Here is a 19,618-nt window from a genome sequence, read left to right on the forward strand (position 1 = left end):
TGTGGTCTAGTTGTACACCTCCCTTTTTGGTTGCATTCTAGGGTCTTTTGCCCCCTTTTTTTGGGGGGGGGAATCATTGTTAATTTCGATGTAAACTCAAGTGGTGTTATAATTTGGCGGACACTTAGTGATCTATCGCCAGTCTTTTGGTTGCAAAGTTTGGTCGTTAACTTGGCGATAAATTTGGCGATTTTTTTTTACATATATATATTTTTTAAATCTGGTTTCTTTCGCCATTGTTGGTTGACTATTGAAGTAACTATTGAATCACATTAAAATTGCCAATAATGGGGAAATGACATTAAATTGGAGTAAAAGGAAGTCATGTGAGGCACATCAGCTCGTTTTGTTTGAAATTGACGTTTTGGACCCAAAAAACAGATCTTTCTACTAGGGGCGGACTGGGTGCCCTAAGAGGGGGCCAACCTTGACTCCCAAATCCCAAGTCCGTAAAAAAAAGGTGCAAAGATTTGAGGGTACAAAAAGAAACTGGTGCACAGGTTCGTGAGGCAAAGAAAGAAAAGGGGGAGGGAAACGGTGGCGGTCACCTCTGAGAGCGAAAAAAAAAAAAAAAAAAAACGAAGACGCTCAGGATCAAGGGAGCGAAAAAAAACCACTGGCGCGTAAGGTTTTTGGAAACACGTGGAGGCACACTCTCGGAGTTAGTTAAGGCAATGACTACTTATTACAGGGGCGAACTGGCCGATGCACCCTCGAACGTCTCTAAGCCTTCGCTTTTTTTGAGGGGTAGGGATTACGCCCTCAAACCTGTGCACTTTTTTTTTCACCCTAAAAACATTTGCGACATTCAACATCACCTCTTTCATTGTCTTTTGTGCCCTCGAACCTATGCGCCTTTTGTTGTATTTTTTGCGCCCTCGAACCTGCGCACCCTCGGGTTTTTTTCCCTGCTCCCTCAAACCTACGAGCCTCCTTATTTATTTTGCGCCTTATAAAGATGCCAAATTTTCGTAGTCATGGTTAGAAATCGTTTGCGTTCATTCCAAGCGTTCATTGCATTCATCTCAAGCTACTAAGTTAAGGCTTAACTGAAGCATAAACTTAACACAATGAACTCCACCTTCCACTGGCCTCAGCGAGCGAGACTAAAACTGGGTGGTGGCCAGTGGTGGTGGAGTCTGTCCCCTACACACGTACACAACACACACATTCGTGAATCTTGATTGCGAAAAACATAACTTGAATTCAAGATGCAAAATATTCAATTTCTTTTAAACATTTTATTTTATTTTATTTGCATCCTCGAACGTGTGAACTTTTTTTTTTCTTTTTTCACGCCCTCTAACCACCTGTGCACATTCGATGGGGTTTTTTTTTTTTTTTCGCCCTTTGGTAGTCAAGGTTGGCGCCCTCTTGGGGGACCCAGTCCGCCCTTGACTGCTTGTCGATCTTCATGATTTAAAATCCTCTCGAACGAGGTTGAACGCTCTCTTTCTCGTCCTACTATCTCAGGTCCAGTGATAAATGATCCGCACGCATGTTAGTATTAGTCGAGGAGCAAATGGTCAAATTTTAGCTCCCGTGCGATTTTTGTGATACAATTATAGCAGTTAGTTTTTCTGAAAGGTATTTGCATGAGGAAAACGAATTCAGATGTTGCCACCCCCCCAAAATGGTGCAGGGGGGCTGGGGGGCAGCTATAACTGCCGTGGGGGGCAAGTGATTTCCCGTTCAATTTTTGTGATACAATTGTGTGACTTAGCTTTTCTGAAAGGTATTGGTACGAGAAAACCAAATTTCGATAATGCCAACCCCGAAAATGGTTCAGGGGGGCGGCTATAACTACATTTGGGGGGGCAAGCTGTTTCCCGTTCAATTTTTGTGATACAATTATGGGAGTTAGTTTTTCTGAAAGGTATTGACACGAGGAAACCGAATTTGGATGATGCTACCCCCGTAAATGCTGCAGGAGGGCGGAGGGGGGAAGGGATTATAACTGCATTTGGGGGGCAAGCTGTTTCCCGTTCAAATTTTATGATATAATTATGCGAGTTAGTTCTCCTGAAACGTATTGGCACGAGGAAACCGAATTTAGATGCTGCTAACTCCGAAATTGGTGCTGGGGGGCAGGGGGGGGCGGTTATAACTGCGTTGGGAGCATGTAATTTTTCGTTTAATTTTTGTGATACAATTATGGGAGTTAGTTTTTCTGAAAGGTATTGTCACGAGGAAAACAAATTTGGATGTTGTCAACCCCGAAAATGGGGCAGGGGGGCGGGGGCGGTTATAAATGTGCAGGGGGGCAAGAGGTGTTCTGTTCAATTTTTGTGATGCAATCATGGGAGTTGGTTCTGCTGAAAGGTATTGGCACGAGGAAAACGAATTTGGATGTTGCTATCCCCTAAAATGCTGATGGGGGGGCAGGGGGGGCATGACTGCAAACATAACACACTTATATATTCAAAATTTCTCGGTTTACAACAAGTTTTCAAAGTTTAATATGCTTAAATCCACTAATAACATTAAATGCAAAAAACTCCGAATTAAATTGCTGACACGTGTTTCGAAGCTATTAAGAGCTCCTTTTTCATTGTAAAAGATGTGAGTTTATGAATGAAAATTCATCCGACTAAAGACGATCTTTCCATTGATAATGGGTTCCTGGTAACAAAGTTTATCATTTCAGTAAAAAATATTAGGAGGAAGGGGGGTTCCCCCCCCCCCCGTTGATTAAAAAAATGCAAAATTGTATTTGTGTACTTTATTATTCTTTGTATATATTTCCTCTTCCGAAATAAATTTGTACCCTTTACCCAGGCCTATCATTTGGGGGGGGGCAGTGTTAAGCCCCCCCACCCAAATGACGGCTTTGACGGCCCCAGCTCTGAAAGAATAATGTTTTTTCGTTTGAGTTTTTCTCCTTTTTTTTAAAGTAAATTTTAACTAAGTGGTGGGAGCGCTTGGATGAAATTTCCAACACCATGGTGCTCGTACATTAAAGAAACAAACATATGTCGAAGGAGGTCTTTTTTCTCCTTTCTCCTTTGTACTCATAGAAGCGGAGGACAAAGGCATTGTTACGAGAGCTTAACATGAGTTCCTTGCCGCCGCCTTTAATTTTGCTTATCTCTTCCTTCCCTTTGTATTGCGGCCTAGTGTATCTTCAATTCTTGGTTGGCGGTCAGTTTTTCCAAAAGCAACAATGTCAAAATCTGATCCAGCTCTCACGGAATCGGCATGTCCAGTTTTACAACCTATATGTCTCTAGTTATTCTACAAAGCAACTTGATGGGTCTCATTTTCCTAATCAGATCGTGATACTATTGGTTTTTTACAATATCTCTTTTCTCTATGAAGCACACCGTATCTTTTTATTCTTCTGAAAGAAAATTCTCACGAACAAGTTTCAGAGAGGGAAGAGCAGATCTCTTTAAATGGTCAAAACAGAAATTTATTGCTGTCACCAGTATTATCTATTTTATTGGACACTTTAATTGGCCACTTTTTCTCTGGAGTCACATGAAATGGAAATTCGTCAACAAGGGAACGTTGTACCATTTATTTTTAAGAAAGAGAGGAGAAGGGATTCTTATTTTAGTCTAGCTCATTTAAAATAAAAATATTGTATGCAGAAGTTTGACGCACGTCGTTTATTAGTTTAGTAAGCAATTAGTCACTTTCAGATGGATCTCACTGAACCAAATACAAAGCTAAAAATAGGAATTAATTATACATTATGTATTATATGTCAAGAGAAATCCACCGAAGGACTAATCATTAACCCTACCACACATGAAAAGGTTTTAAAGAGTGTGCTAGAAAATGCTAAATATGAAAACGTCAAGTATGTTTCATCTGATATCCGTTTGCGTGGAATGACTGCAAAAATACTGGCTGACAACAAGGCATCATGGCATCGAAGTTGTTACCAAGATGTCACTCATAAGGGAACTCATTGAAAGAATGCAGCATGCCAACAAAACCAGCCCCAAATTCTCCGTCATATACAAATTTTTCTTCAATCAAAGACAATCTTAGTGTTAAGGAAATTAAGTCATGGCTCATAGCAAAGACATTATCTACTGCAACAGAAAATATAGTTAGTGAGGCAGACAGCAGTGTAGGTCAAAATTGCTCGATCAACCAGATTCCTACCTGGTCCGCATACAATTCATACTCAAATAATGCACTACCACCTACTAGGGTACATGTTGCACCATTGATCAATGCACCATCCACTGAATGGAGCACATTGCTTACTGTTTTACTTCAGGCTCAAAATATTAATTATTCAGTAATGGGGAATGGAAGAAAGACAGTCATTACACTGGATATGGGTTTGTATATACCAGCAAAACAGCTGCAAATGAGCAGAAATGACCTTGATTGCATTGTGCTCAGACCAGGGGAACTGCACACAGTAATGGCAACGCTACGGTGTATTGGCGCTTTTGCAGAAAACAGTGGATTGGATATGGCATGGATTTACAGTGGCTTGTATGGATCGGCAACAGCAAGTTCAATTTTTCTTGGAAAACACGTAAGAAGAGGAATTGAAGCACACTTAGTAACTGTTCAGGCACTCTTTTCACACTACATTGAAGAATTTTATGCACAAGAAGCAAACATGAAAGAGGACATTAAAAGAGCATTTGCACACTTAGAACACGCCTTTTGCAGTAGCATTAAAACCCAAGAGTCAATAAGGAAGGAAATTCAAAAATTTAAACAACTTCTTGAATCAAAAGATGTGTATGCAAAAATGGAACTATTTGATGAAAAACTCAAGAAAATTCCGAACGCAAAAGTGATGTTGATGTACATAGAAATGGTGTTAGATTTATGCTTATTTTTAAAGTCTGTTAGAACTGGTGATTGGAAACTTCATTTATACTCCCTTGACGTACTAGTTAAATACTTTTTCGCTCACGATAAGCATCATTATGCTCGTATGATTCCACTATATTTGGCAGAAATGCAAGCTCTCCCAGAAACTAATCCAGAGTTGTTTCACGAGTTTTCAAGAGGCAATTGGGTCGTGAACAGAAACGTTATACCATTCTGTGCTATTGGGGCGGATCATGCTCTAGAACACATCAACCGTACAATGAAAGTGAGTGGAGGTTTAATTGGTATAACACGAATTCCATCAGCTAGAACGAGATTTTTTTTAATTGCACCTGCTATGGCTGTTTTTGCTGCAGAATGCAAAGCAGCGGTTGGCATTGTTTCAAAACAGCGCGGTAGGACACCACGAAGACACAAAACCCTTTTTAGACAGACATGAGCACAATGTAAAAATTCTCGCAGAGGTGCTACAGAACCAAGGTAATATCTTTAAAGAATCATCAGCTGATCTCACCAATTTTATGACTAAGGCTGTCATGAATGACAGCATTAAGAAAGATACTTGCGATAGAAACGTCATTGGCCAGGCAGCTTATGACAAGTTTGTGAAAACACGCATTCAAAGTAATGAAACCAATTTATGGCACAAAATGACGATGTTGAAACTAAATATGTTTAAAAGTAATGGAAAAACAACAAACGTGAAAATTCAGACTAAGGTATTGCAGCTAAAAGAAGACCGTGCATTATTTGTGAGATTGCTATTAGTTGCAAAATCTAGACCAACTGCAGATCTCAGGGATGCTATATCCAACTTCGAGCTTTCGGTAGTGCCGCGTGCACTCTTCACACCTGAAGGTGACTTGCTTTTACCAAATAGCAAGAGTGGTCTTCTTGCCATTCTTGAATCCCTAATTCAGAATGAAGATTTCGAAAACCCAGAGACGCCCAACCATATGCGTGTTGCAATTATAGACGGAATGGCATTTCTTCAAAGCCTTGATAAGCCACAACATATTAACACATGTGAAGATTTGGCTAATCATTTCCTTAAAAAAGTAAAAGCATATTATACTTCGTACGATGAAGTGCAAGTAGTATTTGATAGATATGACATTCCTCTTTCACTGAAAAATGCAACTCGTCATATGCACTTATCATATCACAGACCAAACAATTATAAAACACATCACAATGAGAAATTTGTTATCAAGTGTGCAAAATAAAGAAAAATTAACCGCCTATTTGGCAAATAAAATTATTTTTCGGTTTTCAGAGTTGAAACTACCAATCATTGTGGCATGGCGAAAAGAAGCGGCAGCAACCCACGTTTCGGTGGAGCATCTACGAAGCTCACACGAAGAAGCAGACACAAAGTTAATTTTACACGCTGCTGATGCAACTTTACGAGGTGCCTCTAGTATACACATTCATTCGCCAGATACGGATGTTGTTGTATTGGCTCTACGGCGATACCCCATGCTATGCTCCAGAACTTCGTGCATTGTAGGGAGCAGTAAAGGGAAGAGACATATTGCTCTCAAACCAATATACGAGGCTTTAGGGAAAGAAAAAGCAAACGCCTTACCTGGCTTTCATGCATTTACTGGATGTGACACTACTGGAGTGTTTGCTGGGAAGGGTAAACTATCTTGTTGGAAAGTCTTGCAGCAATGCGATTCAAATATTTTGCAAGCCTTTGCAAACTTAGGATTGCATTCTACACCCTCTGACGATACGTTTGCTGCATTAGAGCGGTATGTTTGTAAACTTTATATGCCAAACTGCTCTAAATCGGATGTTGGCTCTGTTCGGTTTATTTTATTTCAAAAGAAAATAGCCGAATCAGAGAAAATGCCCCCAACACAATCAGCTCTTCGCTATGCTATTATGAGAGCACACTATCAAGCTATGATTTGGCAAAATGATGTTATTGCGGGCCCAAACATTCCACAGCCAGATGCTGGTTATGGTTGGGAAAAGCACGACAACAGATTTGTTCCCCAGATGACAAACATGGAACCTGCCCCACAGGCGATTTTAGAACTGGTAAAATGCTCATGCAAAAAAAGTAAATGCTCCACACTTTTATGCAAATGCAGGCGCAGTGGATTTCCATGCACGGACATGTGCGAATGTTTAGATCTGGATGATGCAAATTACTGTTTTAACTGGAAAGGGGGAAGCAGTTCCGATGAATCTGACAGTGATACGGATTTTTAATTGCTGTTATTCATTAGTATTGCTTACTTATATATTGCTTACTTATATATTGCTTACTTTTTGTTCAAAATTCTTGATAGCTATATTTTTATGAAATGGTTAAGCATGTAAAAATTTTATTTTAATGGTTAATCTAAATGCATATTTTCTTTCAAACATTGTTAATTAAGTACCTATGCGTTGATATCTGCAAATATAATTCCATAATATTGTTTTTGTTTAACTCTTTTGGTTGCACATGATTGTACCGGAAAGTATGTTGATTTTCTGATCTTTTACCATAAATTTATGATGTTGGCATAGTAAAAAAAAAAAAGAAAGATCAAATATTCTCCTGAAATGGTTTTGTGTATAAAAAAACTTATTTTAATGGTTAATTTAAAATGTATCTTTTATTTCAAACGTTACCAAATGAGTGTCTATGTGTTGATCTCTGTAAATATAATTCTACATTCTTGTTTCGATTTAAATATTTTGGCAGCACATGATTGTTACGGAAAAAATGAAGTTTTTCTGTTATTTTACCTAAAATTTATAATGTTGGCATAATAAAACAAAAGTCACGGTTTCAATAAATGTTTTGTTTTGTTCAAAAATACTCTTTATATTCTGAAACCGAAAGAAACACCTGTACAAAAAATTTGGGGGGGACCCCCCCCCTTCCTCCTAATATTTTTTACTGAAATGATAAACTTTGTTACCAGGAACCCATTATCAATGGAAAGATCGTCTTTAGTCGGATGAATTTTCATTCATAAACTCACATCTTTTACAATGAAAAAGGAGCTCTTAATAGCTTCGAAACACGTGTCAGCAATTTAATTCGGAGTTTTTTGCATTTAATGTTGTTATTAGTGGATTTAAGCATATTAAACTTTGAAAACTTGTTGTAAACCGAGAAATTTTGAATATATAAGTGTGTTATGTTTGTAGTCATACCCCCCCCCCTGCCCCCCATCAGCATTTTAGGGGATAGCAACATCCAAATTCGTTTTCCTCGTGCCAATACCTTTCAGCAGAACCAACTCCCATGATTGCATCACAAAAATTGAACAGAATACCTCTTGCCCCCCTGCACATTTATAACCGCCCCCGCCCCCCCCTGCCCCATTTTCGGGGTTGACAACATCCAAATTTGTTTTCCTCGTGACAATACCTTTCAGAAAAACTAACTCCCATAATTGTATCACAAAAATTAAACGAAAAATTACATGCCCCCAACGCAGTTATAACCGCCCCCCCTGCCCCCCAGCACCAATTTCGGAGTTAGCAGCATCTAAATTCGGTTTCCTCGTGCCAATACGTTTCAGGAGAACTAACTCGCATAATTATATCATAAAATTTGAACGGGAAACAGCTTGCCCCCCAAATGCAGTTATAATCCCTTCCCCCCTCCGCCCCCTGCAGCATTTACGGGGGTAGCATCATCCAAATTCGGTTTCCTCGTGTCAATACCTTTCAGAAAAACTAACTCCCATAATTGTATCACAAAAACTGAACGGGAAACAGCTTGCCCCCCCAAATGTAGTTATAGCCGCCCCCCTGAACCATTTTCGGGGTTGGCATTATCGAAATTTGGTTTTCTCGTACCAATACCTTTCAGAAAAGCTAAGTCACACAATTGTATCACAAAAATTGAACGGGAAATCACTTGCCCCCCACGGCAGTTATAGCTGCCCCCCAGCCCCCCTGCACCATTTTGGGGGGTGGCAACATCTGAATTCGTTTTCCTCATGCAAATACCTTTCAGAAAAACTAACTGCTATAATTGTATCACAAAAATCGCACGGGAAACCATTTGCTCCCGGACTATATCCAGTATTTTGTGCTCGTTGCTTAATGAGAAAAATTTCCTGAGACAATTTAGAACTGAAGAGTAGAAAAAAAAAACGTTTTTGATGTTAATTTAATGAGACAAAATTCGCCATCCATTGCAAAGCGCCATCTTAAAAAAAAGGTAGTGTTACAGAATTTGCCGCCCCTAGCAAAGTGCCGCCCGGGGCGAGTGCCCCTTTTGCTCCCCTCCCCTACGCTACGCCACTGCCTAGGGCATGCCCTAGTTGGCCTATTCAGTAATCAGGCCCTGCTTAGTCCTGGCTTAGGAGCGGTAACTTACTGCTAAATAGTTGAAACCAGTTATGTCGTATTAGGAGACCTGCTGGAAAAGAAAACGTAAGGTCCCTAAACTTTAAAACACAACTTTTTTTCTGGTCATCTGCAAACAATGATGACTCCTACACAATTGTTTCGAAGTAAATGAAATTCTCAGATTCTCTTCTATATGTTACTTAGTCTTCACTCACCAACAGTTTAGGTTCGAAAACTACCACAAGTATGATAATATATCGTTTTGTTTCCATTTACCACATGTGTCATGTTACCAACCCTTTACTCACTAACCGTTTAGTTTCAAAGAGACCACAAGTGGGGTAATAGCGTTTGTTTCCATCTATCACATGTTTCATGTTACCAACCCATTACTCACCAACAGTTTAGTTTCAAAAATGACAGTAAATATGATAATAGCGTTTGTTTCTATTTACAACATGTGTCATGTTACCAACCCTTTACTCACTAACCGTTTAGTTTCAAAGAGACCACAAGGTGGGGTAATAGCGTTTGTTTCCATCCATCACATGTTTCATGTTACCAACCCATTACTCACCAACAGTTTAATTTCAAAACTGACAATAAGTGTGATAATAGCGTTTGTTTCCATTTACAACATGTGTCATGTCACCAACCCTTTACTCAAAAACAGTTTAGTTTCAAAAAGACCACAAGTGTGATATTAGCGCTTGTTTTCATTTACCACATGTTTCGTGTTACCGTCCACTTACTAACCTACAGTTTAGTTTCAAAAATGACCATTAGTGCGGTGATAGCGTTTGTTTCCATTTACCACGTGTTTCATTTTGCCGCAACTGATCCTGAATACTTTGTTCTTATTATTCCAGCTGGCAGGCGCAACGTACATGGACGTGCACAAGGCCGGTGGAGGAATCTATCACACAGTGCAGAAAACGCGCTTGGCAACTGAGGATCAGCTCCTCAGCCTCTTGTTGAACCGACTGGACGGGATGCTGAAGAGTGGAACTACCCTGGTGGAGGCAAAGTCCGGGTACGGACTGGACGCCATCACCGAGATGAAGATGCTGCGAGTCATACAACGAGCGCGGGAAAAAACGCGGGTCGACATCTCTTCTACGTTTTGTGGAGCCCACGCAGTGCCCAAGTGAGTAGATGCTGTGAATGAAGCAGGGGTGCCCATTCCATCCCCAAAAGAGCAATGGCGCATCCCCAAAATACCACAAAGACCCCCTAAAGCAAGAGCCACTCCCTCTAAAAAGGAGAAATGTACCCTTAAAAGAGCGCCCTTTAAATTTCAATCGCGCAGGATGAGCAACGACGCCCCCCCCCCTAGCTTGATCTAGAGTGTGTTCAAAAGCATAACTCATTTAGAATGGTTAGTTAAGAATTTTATTGCAATATTAGTTCCTGTTAAGAAGGCTTCTAAAAATTCAGCAAAAAAAAAAATAACACGAATATTTTGTCACGCAAATTATGCAAAAAAAATATAATAATAGCTTACCGTAGAGTTAAATTCTCTATTCTAAATCCTTCGCTCACAAAAACTGAGGTAGGTACAAAAAAAAAAAAAAAAAAGAAAAGAAAAGATAAATTAATTTGAATTTTGGCTTCTTGAATTCAAGTTATGTTTTTCGCAATCACAAGTGTGTGTGTGTATGTAGGGGTTTGTGTTTGTGCCCAGGCATGAGTGTGTGGGTATGTGTGTGTGTATAGGAATTTGTATGTACGCGTGTGTGCATGTGTGTGTAGGTGTGTGCGTGTGTATTTGTGTATGTGTGCAGGCATGAGTGTGTGTGTGTGTATGCGTGTGTGTGTAGGATATGGGCGCAACCTGGAGACGGTTTTCGCTAGAGGAGCAGCATCGTGAGGCCGGTCGACGGTGGTGCTGCAGAGGGTGCTGGTAGAAAAATAAAATGATAGGATGCCAAAACAGTCAAATGAAAGCAATAAGCAATCGTGATTGCTCAAAAAAAACTTAGGAATCAGTATGCTAGTTTTGGAGCTATGCCTCTTTTGGGACGTTGTGCGGCTCGAGTGAACTGGGGAAAAACAACACAAAAAAAAAAAAAAAAAAAAAAAAAACGTTGACGCGCATGCATCGAGCTTTGTTTACATAAAATCATTTAGCAATTCCTCTGTAGCGAAGCCTCCGTCGCGCATTTGGCTACAACTTTCAAATGTAAAGTTGGTGTTTCAAGCCTACCCAGGAGACATATATTCTTATTTTTTTGTATTTCTTAAATTTTTAAATATATGTAGGTGTCCCATCTACTTTATAATCTTGAAAGTATAGGCAGCAAATCGAATTAAATTTCAGTTAATGCAGTTAAATTTGTGAATTCAACATTATCAACTTACGAGTAATTTTTTTTTAAAGCTGCCCAAAGTGAATGGGGGCTTGATAGTTGATGTCTTCAATTTTCGTAAAAACTTCAGGACTGGCACTACAATAAGAAAAAGTGGTTTCGTTTTTTGAAAAACTGATTTGTTTGTCCTAGAGTAGAGGTCAAAGTTTAAGGTCATCAAAAATAAAGAGCTAAATATATGATTGCTTTGCTTTAAACGCAATGAGTGAACCAAGCCAATTCTTTTAAATGTGGATACTACTTGATGCTACTGTCCAACCACGGATTGCATGGAATTTTCAAATGTCCAGATAAGACAAATCTATGTGAATAAGGGAGAAAAGTAAAAATTTGATGCGCGTATTAAGCTCATTTGAATGAGACTCTGCTTCTGCAAAAGCTGACATCAGTAAAAAAATAATAGATTCGGCCATTTCCGGCGGTAAAACGGATGTTTGTCTTTCCATACAATCCGTCGTCAGACAGTAGGTACATGTTAGCGTAAATATTTTGGTGGCTCACTCATGACTTTGAGGGCAAAGGTCAATTGAAACGGCTACTTTTTTTTTTCCTTTTTTTGCCTTGTTTAGGCCCGGATATCTGCTAAAGCCGTGAGTAACCCTCGGAAACAAGTATATGATTAACAATTCACCACAGTATAGTACTAAGAAAAACATAACTTTCGACCAATATAAACTTCCGTTTTTCTTGGCTTTAGTACTTAAACATTATGAGCTTATGTTAATTCAGTAAAAGCATAGTACCGGTCGGCCAGGGGCGTGACTGACCTTTTCCCTTATCTAAAGAAGTTCTTCTGCCCTTATATAGAAGTTTGGTAAGACTTCATTAGGAGTTTTGCTCAGTTTTGGCCTCCTTATCTTAAGAAAGATATTAATGTATTGGAAAGGGTTCAAAGGCGGGCTTCAAGGCTAATAAATGGAATTTCTCATTTAGACTACGATTCCAGGCTTAGAATGCTAAAATGTGCAGTCTTGAGCAAAGAAGAGACCGAGTGGACATGATTCAGTTGTTTAAATTTATTAAAATGAAAGATGTTACTGGGCGAAAGTTTAGCACTGTAAACAGGAAACAGGACAGAAGGTCATTGTTTAAAGCTATTTAAATCTCAGGCTAACATGGATATTAGGAAAAAATACTACTTTAGCAGGGTAGTGGAACCTTGGAACAGCGTACCGGAAGAGGTGGTAATGAGCAAGGGAGTAGACAGTTTTAAGAGGGCCGTTAATCTTCACTGGGGATTGTAAATTGACTAGGACCAGCCTAGCTGGGCCCAGAGCATGTTGCTGGTCGTCACTTTTGTATTTGTATTTATTTTCTTCACTTAGTAACTATATTGTTAACTAGAACTGGAACGAACCTGTAAGGATATTTTTCCATTCCATCTCAGAGGTATGACCCCAGAAGAGGCCACGGAATCCGTCTTGAATGAACAACTGCCGGCACTCAAGCTCATGATGGCCACGAACGATATGTCCGTCGATAACATTGACGTCTTCTGCGAAAAGGGCGTCTTCGATGTCGAGCAGAGTCGACGAATCCTGGAGGCCGGGCGAGTTCTGGGCCTTCAACTCAATTTCCATGGAGACGAGCTACATCCCGTGGGCGCAGCAGAGGTACTGAGGGATATTTCAATATCAGACATTACTAAGTAAAGAAAAAATTACCATAAACCAGTGGTGTCCAACCTTCGGCCCGCGGTCCACATCCGACCGGCAAAGCTTATCCGTGTGGCCCGTTACCTTGTTTTCTGTTGCAAATCAAAACACACTATTACGTGAAATACACCGCCAGCTCAGTCATTTCCAGTCGAGGACTGCAGTTTCGTGCTTATTAGCACTCATCAGCCCGGCATAAGAAAGTGACTGAGCTGGAGATGGAAAACCTCTTATAGAAGCCAAGAGTGCGAAACAAACTGGTAGCTAATATAGAATTAGCAGACCAGACGAGTGACCGAAGCAATGGTTCGTTTCAACTGCTTTAGCCCTGGCTAATGGGCGGTAATTTACTGAAGGAAGCCAAGAGTGCGAAACAAACTGATAGCTAATATAGAATTAGCAGACCAGACGAGTAACCGAAGCAATGGTTCGTTTCAACTGCTTTAGCCCTGGCTAATGGGCGGTAATTTACTGAAAACACACTATTGATGACAATGTTACAAATTTGGAGAAAAATATTCAAAAATTTTTATCCGAAAAACAGATGCATTTCATTAAAGAAGCATCAAGTAATTGATAACTACAATTATTTGTGTGTTTCTTCTTCTCCCATATTTTCCTATGTTATTTTGAAAATTTTTAAATAGTTTGAAATTTTTATGTGTTTTGACCCGTGAAAACCATATTAACAGGAAGTCGGCTTTCGAGTAGAAAAAGGTTGGCACCACTGCAATAAACGATAAAGAAAAGATAAAATGTAAATAGAATGAAGCTAGTTTCTAGTTTAGTGCTGTCATTGAAAAATCCCTCACACTATCTTTTGTAATTTTGTTTTATTTACTTTTTATGCACTCTTGATCGTTAATGCTATTCATTTCTTAAATAATAAAATTATATGCTTGTACAGGGCCATCGGAAAAAGTGTGGCCAAATTTTAAAGAGGTTTAGCAGGGACGATAGCAAGTAAGAATCGTATAAGTTACAGGAGCCAACGATTATTTTGCGCAAAACTTTAATCCTGGGCTGTGGTGACCTGATCGGTAAGGCATCGGACTTGGGGTCGGAGGGTCTCGGGTTCGCTCCTCGCTGGTCGAAGATCCACCGTCGTCATTATTGGTGCCTGGGCGACGTTAAATATGCTCGTGGTCACAATGTCCTCCAAGTGAAACGATACCTCTGGGGGTGCTAGACCAGAAAGTTATTCGGCTCCTGACCTGGTTCTAAATTCTCAAACTGTCCATAGATGGCACCACTATCTATTGGGTTGTCTTCTGAAGGCAAGGCGCCTGGCACGCAGTCCTTCATTGTTTGAGGGCCAGAGGTCTAGTTGATGTTGATAGTTGAACTTTAATCCTTACGAAAGGCTTAAATCCTTTTGTTGAAATTTGTGGCTTTAAGCTGTAGTTCATGCGTCGCAGTGACAACGCACCAGCCGTTGCAATGGCAAGCCACTTTGACATGCTTTCATCTAGCACATGAACTTTAAATAACCGCTTTAAGCATTTCTTAAACACTAAAAAGTCCGTTTAATGTAACAATTTTGTGAGCTATTTTGCATACGTCAGTTCCTGACTTTATGTGCATGTAGTGCGTGAGCATTGCATTTTCGTTCATATGTTTCCGTATGATTCTTACTTGTTATCTCCGCTCTTACTCCTTTCAAAATTTGACTCCGTATTTTCCATTTACCCTGTAATAAGTATACTGTTACGAAAGGAGGTAAATTATTTTCCAAAAGTGTTGGCAACCTTAATTTGCATTAGTTTTTTCTCATTCGTTCTTTCCTTCCTGCAACAAGATCGCGTCAGCAGAATATGCAAATTGCCAGTAGCATTTAGGCTCCCGGCACTTTGCCTTCTTCCCTTTCAATTTCAACCCAAGTCAGACTTGGTTGTCTTATTCGGCAGCTCAGTTGAGTCTGTCCGTTTCTGCCGATTGCTTCGGCTTACTGTTCTTGACGTGAATATCATAGCTCAATATGTTTAACGTTTCATACTTTGACTTTCAATGTTGGCTTCAGAAGTCATTTAAAGTATAATGAGCTACTTAATATTGTAAAGAGCGTATTCTCAATATTTCCTTTAACATGTCATTGTATATACGAGCCATAATAAACAAGTTACTTTTTAACTTTGGCTCTTCTTGATGTTGCACTAAATAAATATGTTTTTTCAAGAAGTATCATACGTCCTGGTTGAGCTTCCACTAAAAGTTAATAAGCTGCGCACTTTTAAAAGCTCACAGTTTAACATATACATTGGCAATTTCAGTGTATGGTATATGAATCTTGTAGAGATGCTGTATTGTTTCCCTCCTTAACGGTTTCTGTTTTAAAATTTGCTTGAATCATGTTTTCTAGCAAGCCTTTTCGAATGAACTGAGCCAGTTTATTCTTTCTTTGTATCAGTGGCGCAACCAGAGGCAAGGCAGACAGAGCCCGTACCCATCCCAGAATTCTGAGTATATAGATTATTCTTCAAATCCATTCTTTCTTGCTGAACAGAAGAAAAGAATATGTCTTGGGAAAATGAAGTTATTAATTCGAAAAAAATAGAGACCATTGGGAAAAATCTTCATACTTTTAAAACAAAATCTTTATATTACATCTTATACTTTGTTGGTCAGCTAATTATATTCCTCCATTCTCCTTGTTCTTTTGTTTCCCATTGTACCCCCTTTCCTACTTCTCTGAAAGTGAAAAAGTCTTCTAAATGCTACGCTGTCGAAACCGTCCACCCTCCTCCAAAATCCTCCGTACCAAATTTCAGCTTTCTAGGACATACCGTTCTTGAGTTATGCGACATACATACACACATACATACGCACATTAGGGTGGAACGAAAAGAAACAAAGTTTTTATTTTCGAATCGTAATAGTGCGGAAAAGTTGCGATTGGTGAAGACTTACAAAACAAAACAAAAATTTTAAAAATCTGATAATATCTTCCGATCCCGCAATGAGCCTGAATATTTGAAAAATTGGAAAATTTCGTGTTTTCTTAGTGATTTTTCAAAAATTTTGTTTTAATGTTTCTTTTTAAGGCTCTAAGACGGAAAAGTTATGATTGGTAAAGCCTTCAGAAATTAAAAAAAATTGAAATCAAATAATACCTTCTGATCCAGAAACAAGCCTAAAAAATCGAAAAAGTTGAGAATTTCAGGGTTTTTTCCGAATTTTTAACATTTTTAGTTCAATGTACTTTTTCAGGCTACAGAACGGAGAAGTTACGTTTAGTGAAGACTTCAAAACAAAAAAAAAATATCTTTTTAAAATAAAACAATATTTTCCGATCGCGCAACGAACCTACATGTTTGAAAAAATGTAAACTTTAAGCCCTTTTTCAGTTTTTTTTATTATTTTAGTTTGACGATCCTCATAATTTCGGTATGAAATACTAATGGAAGAACGTTTGTTTATAAAACAAATGTGATAGTTTAGTATTAGCCTGCCTGTGAAATTGTTCACATGGTCCTTTAATCCCGCGAGACTTATATTTATTTATGCCGCTCAGTACAGTGTATGCATCTAATACGCCCCATTAGTGCCTCACGATCTTGAATTTATGAGCTTTTTAGTTGGCTTGTGTCTATAGATATCTTACTTAAATGAATAAAGCAGTCGTGCTGGAATCAGTATTTCTCAATGTTTCTAATGTGCGTGTGAAGTCGATTTGCTCTGCTAAACGTGTTTCAAACATGAATCCATCTTCGCAGAAAAGAATTACGAGAACGTCCTTTGAGTGCCCTATATTTGGCCACCCGAGAGATTTGCCAACAAATAAGCTCCCTACTTATGAAAATGTACTTCAAAGTTGCTTTCAAGAGAGATTTGAGTTAGCTGGAAAAGTCAATAACACGAAAGTGAGTTTTTCCATTGTTAAGGACATAGTGACGCAAAAAAGTTAAATGTTTCTTTGATAAGGCCTCGATTCCTACAGTTTCCCTGAAAAGAATTGCTCAGCTCATTGATATCTTCTATAAAAAATATCTCAATTTCATGAGATCTTACAACCGAGACAAGGATAAACCAAAGTTTTAAAGAAAGGATTGATAAATTTAAAAGTGAAGCAAGGAAACTCTTTGACGTCTCTGCGTGTAAGTGCGTAATGAATGTTATTTGCACTTGTAAAAAGACCCCAGATATTTGTGAATGTCCAATTTGCATGAAATGTATGTGTGAAAAATCTAAAAAGATACCGATCTCTGAACAAAGATTCCTCTATCTTCAGAGGAAACATGGAATAGGAAAAATTGGAACTTTGGACCAAAAGGAAACAAAAAGGTTGAAAAAAAGATTTCAAAGAAAAGCCTATGCCTTAAAACGAAAAGTTACTGAGTGCGTTTCAGTCATGAAAGATGAATCTGATCTTTCAAATGAAGAACAACCAAGTTGTTCAGTCAAGAGAGAACCTGATAATGATTACAAGTCAACCGACCCAGAGAAGAAAACCCGGTGGCAGATGAGGATTAAGCTGAAAACTACGGCACTAAGTAGCGATCGTTATGGCGTATCTGATCGTGCAACTGCTGCCATAGCATCCAGTGTGCTTCAAGACGTTGGCTTAGTGACTGAAACAGATACTTCTAAAGTTGTTGATAGACAAAAAATTAGGAGAGAAAAGAGCCAAAGTAGAAAAGATCTGCAAAGTGGCATTAAACTGAATCAAAGCAATTTCGGCGAACAATGAAAGAAGAGCATTATTCTATTATCAAAGAACCTGATTCCGTTCATATTGGCCACGTGTCTCCAAACTCTGGATCAGCCAAAGACATAGTGAATAGCATTGTTTCATATCTAAATGAACAAAGAATTTCACTGGATGATTTAGCCATCGTAGGTTGCGATGGTACTAAAATCAATACTGGGTGGAAAAGTGGCGCGATTCGTCAATTTGAAATTTATATTGGACGACCATTGCAATGGGCTATTTGTTTATTACATTTCATTGAGTTGCCTTTTCGCCATCTTTTTCGGTATTTGGATGGTGGAACAACTGGCCCAAATTCATTTTCTGGACCAATTGGAGAACAACTCAGAGGTTGCGAAAAACTGCCAGTAATAGATTTTCAAGCAATTGACTGTACAATTCCAGATGTAAACAGAAAGTGCTTGAGCAAGGATCAAAGATATCTTTTAGATATATCTCAGGCAATAAAGGGTGGCAATTGCCCAAATGATTTGTCAAATCGTGACCCCGGTCCACTCTCACATTCTAGGTGGCTCACTTGTGCAAATAGAGTCCTTAGACTGTACGTAAGTGTATCGATCCCATCAGGTGACTTAAAAATACATAGTGACTTTTATTTTGAGATGTTACATGCCGATCTGGTTTGAAATAAAGAACCGCAAAAATTTCACAGATGGTTCCATTCATGTTTACAGAACAATTCAAACCTGTCGATACTTACCCGACAATCTAAAACAAGTTGTTTACCCTGTCATTGAAAGAAACTCTTTCTTTGTGCATCCCGAAAACTTATTAATGGCAATGGTGTTTGATAAAAGGAGGCACTTAAGAGAACTAGCGTTTAAAAACGTCTTAAAAGCCAGGGAGTCTGCTTCTAAAGGCAAAAGCATTAGAAACTTTGTCATTCCATCTCTAAATTTCGAAGCAGAAGATTACACAGAGATTATTAATTGGAACACGACAAAGCTATCTTCTCCACCTTTTCTTCGAAAAGTTCCTAACAAGACATTGAAAATCTTGTTGCAACAGGCACTATACCCGACTGGGATATAAAACTATTCCCCTGCCATACGCAAGCTGTCGAAAGATCTGTGAAGTTAGTGACGGAGGCTTCACTCTAAGTGCGTGGATTTAAATAAAGAGATGGCTACATAAGAGCAACATTGAAATCTAGGTCAATTATGCCCGAATTTTCCAAAAAATCTGATTATAAATTAGCTTTAACAAGTAACACTTCAAACAATAAGACTTGTATGCTGGATTGTAAATTTGGTAAATATTTTATAACTTTTTATTATTTGAAAATGTTTCATTGTTGTAAAGAATGGTAGTTTTGCATGTTTAGAAGATACCTTAAAAGTGAAGAAATAAATTAATGTTTATGTGTAATATAGGGTTTTTTAAAAGGCTTTTCCCTGTAACACCGGGGGAAAAAAAACAAGAACAATTTTATTTTTAATCACTATAAGAAAAGAAGAAATTCTCCCTTTTTTTTACTTTTCATGTTTGTTCCTGGACCAGAAGGTATTATTTGATTTCAATATGTTTTTTTTTTAATTTCTGAAGACTTCAGCAATCGTAACTTTTCCGTCTTAGAGTATTAAAAAGAAACGTTGGAGCAAAGTTTTTAAAAAATCGCTAAAAACACATGAAATTTTCCATTTTTTCAAATTTTTAGGCTCGTTGCGGGATCGGAAGATATTATCCGATTTTAAAAATTTTTGTTTTGTTTTGTAAGTCTTCACCAATCGCAACTTTTCTGCACTATTATAATTTGAAAATAAAAA

At 38.6% G+C, this 19,618-nt stretch overlaps 1 protein-coding gene across 1 annotated transcript in view; it reads left to right on the forward strand.

Annotated features, from left to right (window-relative positions):
- LOC129217703 (probable imidazolonepropionase) overlaps positions 1 to 19,618 on the forward strand; it is a 52,476-nt gene that overhangs the window by 18,950 nt on the left and 13,908 nt on the right. The window contains exons 3-4 of the mRNA XM_054852040.1: positions 9,990 to 10,267; positions 12,877 to 13,102. Of these exons, the coding sequence (XP_054708015.1) occupies positions 9,990 to 10,267; positions 12,877 to 13,102 (504 nt within the window). The remainder of the gene's footprint in view (positions 1 to 9,989; positions 10,268 to 12,876; positions 13,103 to 19,618) is intronic.

This window comes from Uloborus diversus, chromosome 2 (assembly GCF_026930045.1).
Source record: "Uloborus diversus isolate 005 chromosome 2, Udiv.v.3.1, whole genome shotgun sequence".
Classification (NCBI taxonomy): domain Eukaryota; kingdom Metazoa; phylum Arthropoda; class Arachnida; order Araneae; family Uloboridae; genus Uloborus; species Uloborus diversus.